A 16,610-nucleotide genomic window follows, 5' to 3' on the forward strand; every position below is an offset into this window, starting at 1 on the left:
TCCCCTCATTCCTCCTCCCTCCACCCTCTTCCCTCCTCCCTCCTCCCCTCCTCCCTTACCCCTATCCGCATAGCAGACAGTAAGCAAGCAGGCTATGTCCTGGCCTGCGACACAGCAGTGATGGGGACTGCTGACCTGGTTCAGGAGTTGGAGTCCAGTGATGATGTCTGCCAGGGCGAGGGGGACTGTGGGGTTGCCCGGTGTGGAGGGCACACCAGGAAAGAGGGAGCTTGCCTGAGCTGGGGGCACAAAAGGAGCCCATGAGTACAGGTGGACGGGAGAGTGGGGAGAGGGGGCTCCCAGGCAGGACCGAGCCCCTGACCTGGCACTGCCTCTGAGGCCACATCTTGTCTAGGATTTTCCTTCTCCTAGGACAGTGACTTTCTAGGGTCTTGCCGTCGAGGGAGGCGGTGGGGAGCAGTGGCAGGCAGGTGGTCTCCCAGCTGGTGTGGCATCAGGTGTGGCATGCAGTCGGGGCACCAGCTCTGGCTGTGTCAGCCACTGCAGCCCGGCCCCTGAAGGTGGAGCCCGGGCCAGAGCCTTGTCTGATGTTGCTCGGAGCCCGTGCCTTCCTCAGGCCCACGGGACGGGACGAGGCTCTCTCCCACTGCACCCCCACACACTCCTCACCTCTGTCGAGCCTGTGCCTGGCACCTGGCAAGCCCGCCACCCTAGCCCCTATGTCTAAGTCCTTGGTGGGCTTCACAATCCAGCTGCAGCGGCCCCTCCTCCATGCAGCCTTCCTGACTCTGCCCACCTCCTTCTCCCCTGCCCAGCTGTAGGATCTCTCCCTCTGCGTGGACCTACTGCGCATTTGCCCCCAGGCCAGGTTTTGCCCTCTCGAGAGCAACGTCAGGCTTCCCAGTTGTGTATTTCCACACAGGACAGAGCCCAAGAGCAGAGCTCAGTCAGGCCAGGAGCGGGGAGCTGGGAGGGTGGGGCCAGCAGTGACCAGGGCTCAGGCTGGAGGTGGAGAGGCTGTAGGGCAGGTGAGGCTGTGGCCCCCGGGTGCCTGGCCCAGCTCTTCCAGTTGGCCCTGTGTGGATGCCCGCGTCCAGCTTCCATCCCACAGACTGGCTTGGGCCGCGTGTGTTCCCTGCTCTGTGTTCTGGTGGTAGGGCTCTCGGGCTGTGTGGCGGGTGGTGCCACGTGACTGTGTTGGGTCCCCTCCAGACCCTGTGGACCGTGTCTCTGAGGTGGGGGTTCAGGCATGATCCCCTGCTGTTAGTGGTGCCTTCAGCCACGGGCGAAGAGGGCCTGCCCTGGCTGCCATCCGTGGCCTCACCGTGTTAGGTTACTTCCCTGGAGAACCTGGGTTACTCCCTCTCAAGAAACATCCTTCCCAGAGCACCTGTGTTTCTGTTGAAGCTTTGAGCATGGGCCTTACTGTTCAGATTCTCCACAGAGGCATTTGGCCTGTGGTGCCTGCCTTGCCCGTCAGCTTGCTGGGTGACTTGAAGGAGGGCCGGGCACTGCCATCTCAGCGGCGTGTGCACACCCTGAGGGGCCCTTTGCAGCAGGCTTGTTTCACGGTCAGGTGCAGGATAGCCGAGCCGAGCAGCAGCCTCACTGCAGCCTTGGAGGGAGCGGGTGGAGCCCCAGCCGCCTGCCTCGGTTCCTGGACGCAGGTCTGTGGCCGAGCCAGGGCCTGAGAACACAGCCCACAGCACATGCATTGTCCTTGTCAACAAGACACTCTCAGCAAGCGCTCAGGGCTCCCCATGCGGGCGCCGTGTGAGCCCTGAGCCCTCTCTGCCCCGAGCTGAAGGCGGGGTGGTCCTTCTTTCTCGGCCCCAGCAGAGGGCAGCCTCAGTCCGAGGCTGGAGGAGGGAGCCACCAGAGAGGCCTCCTGGGCACCGCTGCCCTGTTTCCTGGTCGGCTTTGGGGGAAACTGCTGACCAGTCTTGTCCTGAGAGGGCACCGTTCATAACCCACCTCGGGCGCTCTGTGGCAGTGCAGCCTGACCCCTGCAGCCGCCTCTTTCTTCAAAAGTGGGTTCCCTGAGCACAGCAATCAGAGGAGGGGCTGAGGAACCAGGAGCAGAGGTGGGGGTGGGACCGCCTTGCTGGGAGGAGGGGCAGAGGTGAGGGTTGGGTGCCCAGGCCCTGTCCTGGCTGTTGGTGGTGGGGCCTGGGAAGGGCCCATCCCTGCCCCGGGCCTGGGTCCCCAGCTGTGGAACGGTGGGATGCGGAGCGCCTGCGGTATATCCGGGCAGCTGCTGATGGCAAAGCTCCGTCCAGGCTCACTCGAGGCTCTGCCCCTGGGGCTGCCCCCATCCCAGCGTTTCTGCTTCAGGGGGTGTGGGCTGGGGCTGAGAATCTGTATTTCTAGCAGGTTCCCACACCGGGCTGCATCTTTCCTCTTGTGCGGATTCGGAAGGTTTTGTAGCTGTCACGTGGGGTGGAGTGAGGGGGGCTTCAGGAGACGGGGCCTGGAGCAACCTCGTGCCTGCTCCTGGAGTGGGGGTCCTGGCGTGGTCTCCAAGGCCCTCTCAGCCCACATCCTGCAGTGTGATCTTGGTCACGTCTCAGCCTTCCTGGGTCTTGGTTTCCGGCAGTGTGATGGTGGGGCACCCGTCGGTGGTTCCCATGCTGTGCCTGCAAGCTCGGGGGGTCCCAGCTGGCGGTGTGGGTCCCGTGTGGGTGAGCTGGCGCTATGCCAGCCTGCTCCACCCCAATCCACCAGCTGCTGTCCCCTCTGATCTCACTTGGGGTCTGGGTAACACCTGTCCTCCCTTTGTAGAGGTATGAGGGTCACAGGGGGACCAAGGAGTGTTGCCAAGGACCTCCTGGCCCTGGATTCCAGGGTCTGCTGCCCGTGACCAGGTGGAGCAAGGCAGGCTGTGGGCCAAGGGCTGGTTGAGAGGCCTGGCTGTAGCCCCGTAGGGCAGAGTGGGCAGCCTCCGGGGCACACCAGTGGTTTGGAAATGACCCAGGGGCAGCACATTAGCTGTGCCCATGTCAGACCCTGGTCCGACTGGCAATCTTGACACCTGGAGGATGGGACGGTGGTCTGGGAAGGCTCCTTCCCTGCTGTGCACACAGCCCTGTAAGGTCCCTCCCACCATTCTCTCCCCAGCTCACATGCGAGACTCCACCACGGTCAGGTTCTCAGAGAGATTCTAGTCCACTGGGGTCTGAGCAGGGCAAAGCCACCTACTGCCTGCACTGAGAAGACCTCAGCTAGGACCCCCAAAGGGGCCATTGTGGGCCTTGTGTGGAAGTGGGTTTGTGTTCCACTCACCGCCCCAGGCCTGGCTCCAGCAGAGCCCACTGGTCCTGAGGAGCAGCCCTCCCTGCCTGGCCTTGGGGCCCTGCCTGCCTCACTGGACTCACTTCTTCGCTGTGTCCCACTTGGGGGCCAAGGAGCCCCAGGATGGGGCAGGGACGTACTCCTGATGACCAAGGAGTGCCTGGGCTGGGAGGACCCAGTGCTTTCTGAAGGGCGCACGGAAGGGAGTGGATGCTGATGCTGGTCCTGATCCTGGGGCCAGGGGGTGAGGGGTGGGCGGGCTGTGTCTGCACACACACAGATGGAAGAGAAGGAAGGGGAGCAGAAGCAAGCTGAGGCCCTTTAGAGACTTTAGAGGCAGGAGACAGAGGGTCCAGCACGGGGCCGAAGGGTTGGGCCCACCAGGGACAAGGCTGATGGGACCCAGTACATAGCAGTCATGAGGATGCTAGCGATGCTAGCGTGTACTAGATAGTGACGTGTACCCAATAGTGACGCTGACGTGTGCTAGATAGTGACGTGTACCCAGTGGTGACGCTGACGTGTGCCAGATAGTGACATGTACCCAGTGGTGACGCTGACGTGTGCTAGATAGTGACGTGTACCCAGTGGTGACGCTGACGTGTGCCAGATAGTGACATGTACCCAGTGGTGACGCTGACGTGTGCTAGATAGTGACGTGTACCCAGTGGTGACGCTGACGTGTGCCAGATAGTGACATGTACCAGATCGTGATGCTGACATGTACCAGATAATGATGCTGATGTGTACCAGATAGTGACACGTACCAGACAGTGACACTGATGTGTACCAGATAGTGACGCTGATGTGTACCAGATAGTGATGCTGACCTGTGCCAGATAGTGGTACTGATGTGTACCAGATAGTGACGTGTACCAGATAGTGACGCTGACGTGTACCAGATAGTGACATGTATCAGATAGTGACGCTGATGTGTACCAGATAGTGGTGCTGACCTGTACCAGATAGTGACGCTGATGTGTACCAGATAGTGGTGCTGATGTACCAGATAGTGACATGTACCAGATCGTGATGCTGACGTGTACCAGATCATGACGCTGACGTTTACCAGACCTTGACGCTGACATGTGCCAGATAATGATGCTGATGTGTACCAGATAATGACACGTACCAGATAATGACACTGATGTGTAGCAGATAATGATGCTGACGTGTACCAGATAGCAATGCTGAAATGTACCAGATGGTGGTGCTGACATGTGCCAGATAGTGGTGCTGACGTGTACCAGATAGTGACGCTGACGTGTACCAGCTTCAGGCCCTGTTCTCATCACATTCAAGTATTAGCTCATTTAATCTGCAGAACATCTTGAGTTAGGGCCAATACTACCCCATGGTACTGACAAGGAAATGGGGCCCAAAGCTGTCAGTGACATCCTGAGGCCCCGCAGCTGTGAAGTGGCTCTGAGGCACTTGTTCCAGGCCAGGCTGCAGTGGCTCCAGCCCTGGCCAGCAGGCCTGACCCTCCACAGGACCCCAGAATGTTTCAGGAAAGGGGAAATCCCTCCCGGCCTTTGTCTTGACTCCCAGGCCATCTGCCTGGTCCGGCTGAGGACAGACGCAAGGCTCTCACAGCAGACCCCAGGGAAGGGAGTGTCTGCAGGGCCAGGGCCAGGGCGCTCCACATGGGCTCGCACCCCAGCCCTGTGTGCAGCAAGAGCCTGGGGCCGTGAGCCCCAGCGTGCACCTGTCACGCTCCTCAGTTATCTGCCCTGGGCCCCGTGCTGTGCTTGTTCTGACGTCTCCATTTCTTCTGTGTGTGTATGTGTGTGTCCTGGCTGCCTCCACCTTTAGCGTTTCGTTGGGAAATGACACTAGGTACAGCTCACTTTTCTCTTCTGCCCTCGCTTGGTCTGCCCTCTTCTGCTTTTCCGAGTTCCTTTCTCCTCAGCGTCTGCCTGCTTCTCTGCCCTTTCTCTGACTGCCCGCTGTCCTCACTCTCCCGGGATCGCTCCTTGGTGACGTGTGTCTGACAGTGGCCTTCCCTGGTTCCCCTGCTTCCTCCTACATCCCCCACCTGTGAGCTCCATGCCCTGTGTCCAGACCATGCTGTGCAGTAGACAGGGCAGCCTGGCACCACCTGTGCCCCACTGAGGCCTCGGGAGGGCCCGGCCGCCTTGGAACCTGCGTGGCCACCCAGCAGTGTGTGTCGATGTCTCTGAACTGTGTCCTCGCGAGGATGCTTGGAGGGGAGCTGGGCGAGGCTGGGCAGATGGGGGGATGGGGCAGCTGAGGGTGCGGCCCAGAGTCTGCAGAGCGGCCACACTCTGGATTCAGGCAAATTGCCTGCCTTGGGTATGACCAGTCCTCCCTGTGGGCACCAGGCCTGAGGAAGGAGCTCAGTTGCTCTGCCATCCAGAGGGCTGAAAACAGGGACTATCACATAACAGAAAACCCTGCTCTGGAGCAGAGGGCACCCAAGGTGTTTGCGGAACGCAGTTCAACCCCATGGGGATGTAAAATCCCAGGGCCCTGGGGTTGGCCCTGAGTCACCCTGGGACGGAGTTTGCGGGTGGCCGGCTCAGGCTGTGCCCACTGTAACTCCGGGTTGGAGACGAGGGACACAGCGTGGCCACAGCTGTCCCCACGTGCTACAGGGGGCCACCCTGCCTCTGAGCCAAGCATCCTCCCCCGGGCCGTCCTCTGCCTGATGGACCAAGGGTGAGTCCATTGTCGGAGGAAATGGACCATGGAGGGTCTGGCAAACCTGGGTAGGTCCCCTTCAGGTCCAGGGAGAGATGGCGGTGCCTCCTTACTCAGACTGAAGCTGGGGTGGGTCTGGCGCACCCCTGTGTGTCCCTGCCTCTGCCCTTCCCCTCCTCCCTGCAGAGGCCTCTCCTCTCACCCTCCCTTCTCCTTTTCCTTGTTCCCACCATCCCAGCTCCCTGTCCTGCCTCCCTCTCTGCCCTTCTTGTTCTCATTCCCTGCCACCTCCTTTCCTTCCAGCCTCAGCGTGACAGCTGGGGCACCATCCATGGTAGAGCTGGGAAAACGCTGGGCCCACCCCCATTGGGGCTTTCAAGAGTCCCCACTCTCTGGGTCCTGAGTAAGGAGGGGCCCGTCCTTCCTGGCACCACCGCCCGGGCTTCCAGCCTGTGCCTCCAGCCGCACCCTTGCGGCTGCCCCACGTCTGTCGCTCTGTCTGCATGTCCCCGGCCTGGCTGAGAGCAGCCCCCTGCCATCAACTTCTCCTTGGTCTCTGCTTCCTTCCAGGACCTTTTACCAGTTTGAGGCTGCGTGGGACAGCTCCATGCACAACTCTCTCCTGCTGAACCGGGTCACTCCTTATCGAGAGAAAATCTACATGACACTCTCTGCTTACATTGAGGCAAGGCACCCATTCCAGGGCACGCCACCAAGACCACCCAGTCCCCAAAGCTCAAGGTTCTTGGGAGCTCTGGACAACCCCAGATGACCTAGACGCTTTTCAGAGGACTTCTCTCTATGTTAAATCCATGTGCCTTTATTTTAAACTGGACTACAAGGTTGAATACATAAATCCATGTGCTTTTTTTGTTTTCTTTTTTTTTTAAGACAGAGTCTCGCTCTTGTCACCCAGGCTAGAGTGCAATGGCACAGTCTCGACTCACTGCAACCTCTGCCTCCCAGGTTCACGCAATTCTCCTACCTCAGCCTCCCAAGTAGCTGAGATTACAGGCGCCCGACACCACGCCCTAATTTTTGTATTTTTAGTAGAGATAGGGTTTTGCCATGTTGCCCAGGCTGGTCTTGAACTCCTGGTCTCAGGCGATCCGCCTGCCTTGGCCTCCCGGAGTGCTGGGATTCCAGGCATGGGCCATCACGCCCGGCCTCCAAGTGCTTCCAACGGCAGTTAAGGCACCCTGCTAAGTGTGTGGGTGTGGTCCTTGGGAGGCAGGCTGGCTGCAGCACCACCAGACGCGTGTCTACGTTCCAGGCAGCACAAAAACAAGCGTCCCCCCCCCGCCCCTCCCCCGCCGCCAGGGTATACAGTCCGCTGGCCATGGCCAGACCCGGGCTGTGCCTCCCTTCCAAGTGCAAGAGTCCACTGGAAGCATGGGTGTTGCTTGCTGGTGGAGCAGTGAGGGAGAGGGAAGGTGGGAGCCATGGCGGGGCATCTGCAAGGACGTCCCCTCTCCTTAGTTACGGCCGAATTATCCCAGCATTGCATGGGGACCATGTGCCCATCTCACGGGAAGGTGCTGAGGTTGTGCTGAGGAGATGCTGGCAGAGCTCTTCCCAGCGAGTCCTTGGGACGCCTCAGCCGTGCACAGCAGCGGCCCCCACTTCAGGAAGACAAGGGGCCAGCTGTTTAGCAGTCAGAATGTCGGCCACCAGGAATTCATTTTCTGTGGCATTTGAGTTGAAATGCACACGCTCAAACAAGATCTGGTTTGATCCTCACAGACGTTCTGGGGTGGGGAGGGTGTCGCCCCAATTCCACGGTGAGGCAGCTGAGGCCCGAGTGGTGAGCCTGTGTCTGGGACCCTCGAGGTCTCCACACGTGGAGACTCGCCCCTCAGGCTGCCCAGGGGTGGACGGGGCTGTGGCTGTCTGTCCCCAGCAGGGTTTGGCTTCAGGCCAGGAGCAGACAGTTTCTCCCACCCGGGTCCAAGCCACACCTGAGGCCCTAGGAAGGCCCTGGGGCTGCCAGTCAGTGCTGGGCCAGCTGGGAGGAGGCTGGATGGGCACCTGGGCACCTGAGGTGACCTGTGCCTGAGCCCGGCCCTGCCTGTCTCAGATGGAGAACTGCACTCAGCCAGCCGTCATCACTAAGGACTTCTGCATGGTCTTCTATTCCCGCGACGCCAAGCTGCCCGCCTCTCGCTCCATCCGAAACCTCTTCGGCAGTGGGAGCCTTCGGGCCTCGGAAAGGTAAGCCCCCGGTGAGGCCACCTGGACTGCCGCCCTGGTCGCCGTGCGGGCTAGTTTGGGCTCTGCCTGACAGCAGTCCTCGGGCCACCTGGCAGCTCACACTGTGGGAGGCCCGGCCACACTCCCAGCTGGCTCCCTGCACTGGGTCCCCTCCCGCTCATCCCTGATGGAGGCTCTGTGGAGGCCACGGTGCCTGCAGGGGACAGTGATACCACAATGAGGGGCGTGAGGGGGCCTGGGCCAGCCTCCAGGGGTGGAGGAGGGGGCCTGGGGTGCCCACCTGGGACCCCCTGCGGGTGGTCCTGGGGCCACACCGCGCCTCCCTGCCAGTGACCTTCTTCCCTGGGAACGTGGGAACCTGTGCTGTGCAAGTGCTCACCAGGCAGTGAAGGAAGAGCTGGATAAATGTGGGAGGGGCTGGAAGGGGGCTCCGGTGCTGGGCGGCTCTTCTCGGAGGCTGGTGGCACCTGGGGAAGCCAGACACCAAACACCAGGACCAGCTGTCCTTGTGCACGGACGACAGCCCCGCATTCTCGGGGGCAGTGGCGGGAGAATGAGCTGGAATGTCAAGGCCCTCGCTGCCGGGCTGCTGAGGCTGCCGGGTACCCGTGGCCGCCTTCAGTGGGTGCCCCTGTGGTCTACCATGTGGACTTGGTGTTCAGGTTCACCCTGCGCTCTGCTGGGAGGAAAGAGCTTGGGGGTCAGGACTTAGTGTCCTCGAGGGCTGGCTGTGGTCAGTCTGGAGGTCACTTGGTCGTTGTGGGAGGCCACTGACCTGTCTCTGTGAGAGGGTGGCTGAAGCGCCCTCGGAATCTGTCCTGGGCATGGTGGCGCTGCTCTTTCTTTGCGGGGCTGTCGACACCCTGCAGGGACTGGAGATGCTGGATGCCGAGGATTTGAGGATGAAGGTGCTCGTGCTGCCTGTGTCTCTCCTGGGCTGGGACAAAGCGGAGGCTGCGCTGGGGGCCTGGCCTCAGGTCACAGCCCCAGGGGCACCTGAGCAAGACCAGCCAACGCATCTTTTCTGTGGGGGCCGGAGGGGGTCTGGGATGAGGACTCTGAACAGGGGCTGCAGCTCAGGGACCTTGGCGCCTACCACTCCAGCCCTGTCCAATGTGTGTTTGATGATGGGGACGGTCGGCAGCCAGGTTGGCTGTGTGTCCCCGTTGTGGGGCCTGGTGACCACGCGTTGCTCCCTCTGCTCCCTACAGTAACCGTGTGACCGGCGTGTACGAGCTCAGCCTATGTCATGTGGCGGACGCAGGCAGCCCAGGTGGGTGTCCGTCCTGCTCTCTCTGGGTGGGTTCCTGGCCTGCTTCACCTCCGCCCACTTGGGGTGACCACAGGCTAAGCTGCCCTTTGCAGGGGTCCCTCACCTACAGAACACAAGCACTCACTCTGTGGGTTCTGGAGTTCTGACGGGGGAGGAGAGTGAGGGAGGACAGTCAGGCCGGCTGGCTTCCTCAGGTGCCCAGGACACAGCTGCCAGGGTTGTGGGACGCCAGGCCAGATGACCTCCTGTAGAGGAGGCCTGCATGGCTCTTTGGGCCCCAGGGTGGACCCAGGACCGGGGGAAGCTGATCTTCACCCCAGTGGAGAGGCAGCTTCAGAGTGGGGCGGGCTCTGGGGTGGGCGGGAGGAACTGCCACCTGTCAGGTAGGGATGGAGCATCTGCGTCCCCTGTCCAGGAATGCAGCGCCGGCGCCGGCGAGTCCTGGACACGTCTGTGGCCTACGTCCGTGGCGAGGAGAACCTGGCAGGCTGGAGGCCCCGGAGTGACAGTCTCATCCTGGACCACCAGTGGGAGCTGGAGAAGCTGAGCCTCCTGCAGGAGGTGAGGCAGCCTCGGAGGAGGAGGCCCGCACGGCCGTGTCCACGTGGCTCTGTCTGCAGAGCAAAAGCTGGAGAGGGCCCCATGCCTGGTGCCCACTGTGGGGAGCGCAGTCAGGAGTCACAGCCACCTGCAGAAGCCTGTGACACCCCAGCTGCTCACCCTGGGGCTGGGTGGCACACGACAGAAACATGGCCGGGGCAGCATGGAGCCATGTTCTGGAGTTAGCCGGGGAAGACTATCAGGCTTGCAGACAGAGGCCAGGAAGGGCCAGAAAGAAAGTCGGGGTGGGGGGTGGTGCTGGCCTCCGCAGATTTAATCAGGGACACCGACATGCGGCATCTTGGGGCTGCCTCGGCCGAGTGTGCATGTGACGCGTGATGCCTGAGGCCAGGGCCGTGCCCACCCATCAGCCCTTTCCTGAGGCTGCCAGCACCGCAGGGCAGCACGGCCTGCCCCAGAACCTGGTGCTCCAGATGCCTGTGTCTGTCCACTCACCGTGGGTCCGCACAGTGGCCCCAAGGTCCCGAGGCAGCAGGGCGGGGGTGCTGAGTGCTGTCAGCCCTGTGGCCCCAGGGTCTGTTCCCTCATTTCACAGCTGAGGGCCATCAGTCTCCATCTCAGCCCAGGGGAGGGGTGGGCTGTCTGGGGGTCTGCCCAGAGGGTCCTGCTGCAGCTGAGGCTGAGCCACGCCCCGAAGGTCACCCCTGAGGTGCAGCAGGTAAGGCCTTGTGTCCTGTCTGAAGGTGGAGAAAACCCGGCACTACCTGCTCCTGCGGGAGAAGCTGGAGACCGCCCAGCGGCCTGTCCCGGAGGTGCTGTCCCCGGCGTCCAGCGAGGACTCCGAGTCCCATGGCTCCTCCAGCGCCTCTTCCCCGCTCTCAGCTGAGGGCCGCCCCTCGCCCCTGGAGGCTCCCAACGAGAGGCAGCGGGAGCTGGCTGTCAAGGTGGGTCTAGCTGGTGGGCAGCATAGCCGTGGAGGGCCCTGAGTCATTCCTGGGTAGCTCCAGCAACCCAACCTTGCCCATGCCTGCCCTGGTTAGTGCCACAGGAGCTGGGAGCAGGATGGGTCCCTAGGGTCCCCGTGCCCGCTGCCTCCACCCCACCTGCACTGAAAGTTGGGTGCCTTTTGCAGCCTCCCCTCCAAAGTGATGATGTGCCTTCTCTTGAATACCTATGCCAATGGGGAGCTCACCACTTCCACCCACAAGCGGCTCTTGTGGGTGGAAGACCGGGCCGCCGGAAAGGCCTCCTGCACTGCAGGCAGCTCTGCCTCGGCCCTCACCAGGCCCTGAGCCTGACCCTGGGAGGCTTCCTGGGCTCACCTGATGGTGTGAGAGGGGTGGAGGTGCTGACCGCCTTGACCTGCTTTTTGTCCTCTGGCTTCGGAACTGACCTGTGTCTGGGGCGGGGTGGGCAGAAGAGCCTGCGAGGCTGGCTGGGCAGGTCCCGGGGGGCTGGCCCCTGACCCCTCGCGCTCCGTCCACAGTGCTTGCGCCTGCTAACGCACACGTTCAACAGAGAGTACACGCACAGCCACGTCTGCGTCAGCGCCAGCGAGAGCAAGGTGGGTGCGGAGGGGCTGCCCAGGCCGCCCTGCGGGGCTCGGGTCCCTGCAGCCAGTCGTCCCTGAGGAAAACTCCCATTCTGAGTGTGAAGGGGCAGTTAAGGGTTCCTGGGAACGTGGCTTAGTGCAGAGGGACACAGAGCAGTGCTGGCTTCCTGTCGGCCTGGGGTCCATGGGAGGTGGGGCGTGAGTGAGGGCCGGGTGGTTCCTGTGGCCTGGTGCACGCCCAGGCACGTGCAGGCTTCTGCTGACTTCTTGGCCCCCACCCTGTCTGGCTGTCCTCTCTGACCTCTGGCCTGGTCGGTCAAGCCCCAACCTGGCTGTCCCTTCTCCTCCTGGGACCGTCCCCACCGGGTAGCCTGGGAAGTTGCCCCTGTGCCGTGCCATGCCTGGAGATCCTGCCCCAGCCACAGCCTTCCTTGCCCCCATGGCATTGCCCAGCGCCACCTCACATGGCACGGACTGGAGGCAGCAGGGCAGAGCTCACCCAGCACACTCCTCGAGGAGACGGCAGGGTGGCTGCCTGGCTCAGGCCAGAGCCTGAAGCACTGGAAGGGTCGGCCAGGGGCTGCAGGGGGTCCGGGGTCTTGAGACAGCCGACCTTCAGCATGGCTGCTGCCAGGAGGGGTAGGGTGCCCCAACCAGGAGGGGTAGGGTGCCCCAGCCAGGAGGGGTAGGGTGCCCCAGCCAGCAGGTGCAGGGTGGGCGAAGGGGCCGGAGACCTCCTTCCCCCTGTCCCCTGAGAAACCTCTTTCTTCTGCAGCTCTCCGAGATGTCTGTCACCTCGCTTCGGGACCCGCCGATGTCCCCTCTCGGGCCAGCCACTCTCACGCCGTCCTCCACTTGCCCCTCTCTGGTTGAAGGGCGCTACGGTGCCACTGACCTGAGGTGAGTAGGCTCCAGCCTCCCGGAGAGGTTTCCGGCACCACGGCCGACCGTGACAATGGCCGTGACTCCGGGACATGGAGAGAGCAGAAGGGGGCAGCAGCCAAGGGAAGGGCCTGGAGGGGTGGGGTCCGTGGCCCTGTCAGAGGGCGCCTGTGCCCTGCCAGCTCCATCCCCAGTGTGTGTTCTCTTCCCTGAAGACCAGAAATGGGTGGGAACTGAGCCACAGCTCCCTTTTCCTGAGCCGTGCTTAGATAGTGACGGAAAGAGAAAGGCTGTAAGGAAGACCCGAGAACCGCCAGGCTCCGTATCGCGAGGGGACACCTGGGCCCTGCAGGGGACCCGGCTGAACTTCTTATGTCCAATTCACAAGCCGGCAGGCGGTTCTCACTCCTGTTTTAAAATGCCTTAAGGTTTCCAGATTTTCATTTAAAAAAGAAGGGAGGCAGCCTCGGCCTGGCCTCCTCGTCGGCAGGCCTCCTTGACCACCAGATCGTCACAGGGGCCGGCCCATGCGGTGGGGGGGTGTTGGGGGCAGCAGCACTCTCCGCTCAAATGGCTCCTTGGAACCGTGTGTCACCTTCAGTCTCACTGTGGAGGTGAAGAGATCTGGACTTGCTTTCACAGGGTGGAGGTGGGGGCAGGAGGGCCACTGGGAGGAGGCCGTGGAGCGGGTCACAGTCTCCCTGGCTGGGCCTCTGAGGCTCGTGGGGGACCCTCCCTGCCATGCCCAGCACGTCCTGGAATCAGGCACGTGCCTGGCGATCCTGGCGGGTGCTTCCTGGGAGCTCCCGCTGTAGGCAGCCTAGCTGGGGAGACCCCGCCAAGCTGCCCTACTGTAGCTCCAAGGAGGGCGAAGCCGGGGGGAGGTGGCTCCAGGCCCAGGGAGGCCTTCGGTATGCAGCCCTTCCCTCGCTTCCCAGGACCCCACAGCCCTGCTCCCGGCCAGCCAGTCCAGAGCCCGAGCTGCTGCCAGAGGCCGACTCCAAGAAGCTCCCTTCCCCTGCCCAAGCAACAGAGACAGACAAGGAGCCCCCGCGCCTGCTGGTCCCTGACATCCAGGAGATCCGCGTCAGGTGTGTGGGCCTCCCTGGAAAGCGCAGCCAGCCAGCTCTGTGCCGGCCGGGGACAGGCAGCCACCCCTGACCCCATACCGCGGGCACAGTCCCTCATACTCAGGGCGACAGGCAGGTTGTCTGACCCCGCACACTGGAGGTCCAGGCAGGCTGTCCCTGACCCACAGGCAGGGGCAGCTCCGTGCTGGGAGGCCAGGCAGCCCCCGTGACCCACATGCCTGGGCCGGGAGATGGCACAGAGCACAGGGTGGTGGGTGGGGTCAGAGCCAAGGCCCAGGTAGGGACCTGGTGGTCATGGGGCATGGTGGGACAGCCCTGCAGCCACTTCCGCTTTTTCCTTTAAGTTTTCTTGTTTCGTGGGGAGGAAACTGAGGCCCGGAGCAAGGCTGGTCACCTGGTCTCTGGCCTGCTGGGTTGCAGTTGTGCCAGGGCAGTTCGATGCCTCGACCGACTTTCTGGCTGGAGAGGTGGATGGTACTTCGGGGGCCCAGCTCTGAGGGGTGGACGGTGAGCGCCCACGTCAGCCGCCACCCCTGCCCAGGGCCCCAGTGAGCAGCTGTCTCTGCCCTCAGCCCTATCGTCTCCAAGAAGGGGTACCTCCACTTCCTGGAGCCGCACACGTCGGGCTGGGCCAGGCGCTTCGTGGTGGTGCGGCGCCCCTACGCCTACATGTACAACAGCGACAAGGACACCGTGGAGCGGTTTGTGCTCAACCTGGCCACCGCCCAGGTGGAGTACAGCGAGGACCAGCAGGCCATGCTCAAGGTGCGGCTGGGCCCGGCTCAGGCCCGGGCACCGGGAACCCCGGCAGGGCAGGAGCTGAGCCACCATCCTCTGCAGCCTGCCTCAGAGCGGGAGGCCTGTCTGCTCACCCCAGGCTCGGGCACCCCGTCCTGTTGCACAGAGGCTGGGCTCAGAGACTCAGCCTCAGGGATCCTCTGCCCTCTCCTGCAGCCTCTCTGCCTGCCCGAGGGGCACATGGCCCTGGTGACAGCTAGCAGGGATGGGCTCTGGGCAGGGCAAGCATTAGTATTCTCCTGTGTGATGGCCACGCCATGTCCCTTCCTCCTGGAGTCCCCCAAGATGGGTGGCATCGGGACTGCAGGAATGGGAGAACAACAGGGCTCACAGGAGCCCTCCTGTCCCCACTCTGCCCAGTCCCTCTGGCTGGAATGGCGCTAGGCAAGCTCAGGAGTCAGAACTCCCTTGGTCCGGCTGGGGAGAAGGCTCTCTGAGCCATCTGGAGGCGGCCACAGTGTCTACAAGGTGGTATTTGATTCCCTGTGGTGGGGTGGGTGGTGTGAACCCACATCTGGACCAGTAGCCCAGCCGGGGTACCAGGGACCAGGGGCCATGACAGGCAGGTACGTCCCGTGGGGATGCTGAGCAGTGGTGAGTGTGGTCCCGGGACCACTGGCCACACGCAGACACATCCGGAAGGCCGTCACAGCCCCGCTGTGTCAGCCTTCCCCTCTGCGTCCCCTCCCTGGGACTTTCCCAGGTGGCCCTTCCCTGCCTGCCTGGCCCTGGGGAACAGGAGGGTGGTGTGCTGACCTTGACCACGGGGCCCGGCACCTCCTCACCCGCGGCCCCCTCTGCAGACACCCAACACGTTTGCGGTGTGCACGGAGCACCGTGGCATCCTGCTGCAGGCTGCCAGCGACAAGGACATGCACGACTGGCTCTACGCCTTCAACCCCCTCCTGGCCGGGACCATACGGTAGGGCCTGCCTTCGAGGCCGCCTGGGGAGGCACTGCAGCCAGGGGAGGGGCACAGCCTGCCCTTGCTTGTGTGGGCTAGGGACGCCCGTAGAGCTGTTAGTGCGCCCTCTGAGTCATGTCTTCTCATGGAGTGATAGATCCTGGGTCAGACTCCCAAAACAACATCCTAACCCGGTGGCCCTGGCATGGGGAAACCTCATGCCCGTGGCAGGCTGCGGAAGGAGCCGGTCCCTCCCACACAGAGACGTGCAAAGTGGGGTGCGGTGGGGGATGGGGAGGCTGAGTCCCACAGGCCGGAAGCAGAGATTCAGCCCCTTCTCGGGGTGGTGAGGGAGTCAGAGGGATGGGGGCTCGGTGGCTGCCCCTCAGGCTGCCTGCCTGCAGCGGGCCTGGTGGAGACAGCTTGGAGTGTTCCAGGCCTGACCGCGCCGCCTCTCCCGCCTCTCCTGCAGGTCCAAGCTCTCCAGAAGGAGGTCTGCCCAGATGCGGGTCTGAGCCCTCCCGTGACAGCCGGCAGGCTCAGCCTGTCCCACCCTCATCCCTGTCTGTCCTGTTACCTGCCGCCCTGCCCCTCCCCTGCCAGACAGCCCACGACCGGGTCGACCCCCCAGGGGACGCCCACGCCAGGCCCGGGACCCGTGCCACACGACCAGCTGTGCTCCCAGCAGAGGCTGCGAGTGCCGTGTCTTCTTGTAGAAGGTGCTCTGGGTGGAACACGCTGGGAGAGGCTGGGGGGCCGAGGGCACAGGTCACGGGGGTTCTTGCTGCCGTTCTAATATTTTTTTAAGCATAGACAGACTTATAATTAATATACGTTAGTTAGTGACGTTGAAACAGTCCACTTGGAAATTAACTATGAGACTTGTTGTATTTATAAGTATTTATTTCTAATGCCTCCACATAGCCCTATACCATTCAGACGGAACCCCCAACCACCTCCACCCCGTTTGTTCCCGAGTGTGTCTCCTAAGCCTGCTACGGACAGGAGGGCAGGGCAGGGACAGCCACCTTGGAAGGCCTCAGTGAGAAACTGGACCAGTAGGGCACCTCCAGGCTGGCACATGGGGGCATTGCCTGGGCCCCCAGCTTCTCCAAACCACACGTGGCCCGGGGAGTGTGTGTGGGAGGGTGGGGGGTCTTCTGGTGCCAGAAGGGTGAGCAGCATGAAGGCTGGCATGGGTTACTCTGGTGGGAGGTGAGTGCATATCCCTCTGGGCAGCGCCTGAGACCTGACTCTAAGGAAAGTTCCAGCAGCTTCCCCCAGGAGAGGGTGCGGGGTGACAGGCGGCTCTGAGATGAGGCGGATGGCACCCAGGCCTTGGAGCTGTGTCCTGGGCAGAGAGCCGGAGGGAGCAGGGTAGGGGTCACCCGCCAGTGTGCAGACCGTGGGGCTGGGTGCTGT

General features: G+C 62.7%; 1 protein-coding gene across 21 annotated transcripts in view; it reads left to right on the forward strand.

Moving 5' to 3' along the window:
• Positions 1–16,078, forward strand: part of KIF1A (kinesin family member 1A) — a 111,264-nt gene extending 95,186 nt beyond the window's left edge. For 11 of the 21 annotated variants that reach the window (XM_017510740.2, XM_037732159.1, XM_037732161.1 and 8 more), the window contains 11 exons: positions 6,487–6,601; positions 7,994–8,127; positions 9,339–9,400; positions 9,816–9,961; positions 10,705–10,905; positions 11,448–11,525; positions 12,289–12,413; positions 13,334–13,486; positions 14,059–14,251; positions 15,088–15,206; positions 15,661–16,078. In XM_017510740.2, coding sequence (XP_017366229.1) covers positions 6,487–6,601; positions 7,994–8,127; positions 9,339–9,400; positions 9,816–9,961; positions 10,705–10,905; positions 11,448–11,525; positions 12,289–12,413; positions 13,334–13,486; positions 14,059–14,251; positions 15,088–15,206; positions 15,661–15,703 — 1,369 coding nt within the window. In that variant the 3' untranslated portion in view covers positions 15,704–16,078. Of the gene's footprint in view, positions 1–5,067; positions 5,092–6,486; positions 6,602–7,993; positions 8,128–9,338; positions 9,401–9,815; positions 9,962–10,704; positions 10,906–11,447; positions 11,526–12,288; positions 12,414–13,333; positions 13,487–14,058; positions 14,252–15,087; positions 15,207–15,660 lie in introns of all 21 variants that reach the window. The other 10 variants (XM_037732158.1, XM_037732157.1, XM_037732160.1 and 7 more) reach the window with 1 other exon arrangement.
• Positions 16,079–16,610: the final 532 nt, after the last annotated feature.

This window comes from Cebus imitator, unplaced genomic scaffold (genome assembly GCF_001604975.1).
Source record: "Cebus imitator isolate Cc_AM_T3 unplaced genomic scaffold, Cebus_imitator-1.0 Scaffold443, whole genome shotgun sequence".
NCBI lineage: Eukaryota > Metazoa > Chordata > Mammalia > Primates > Cebidae > Cebus > Cebus imitator.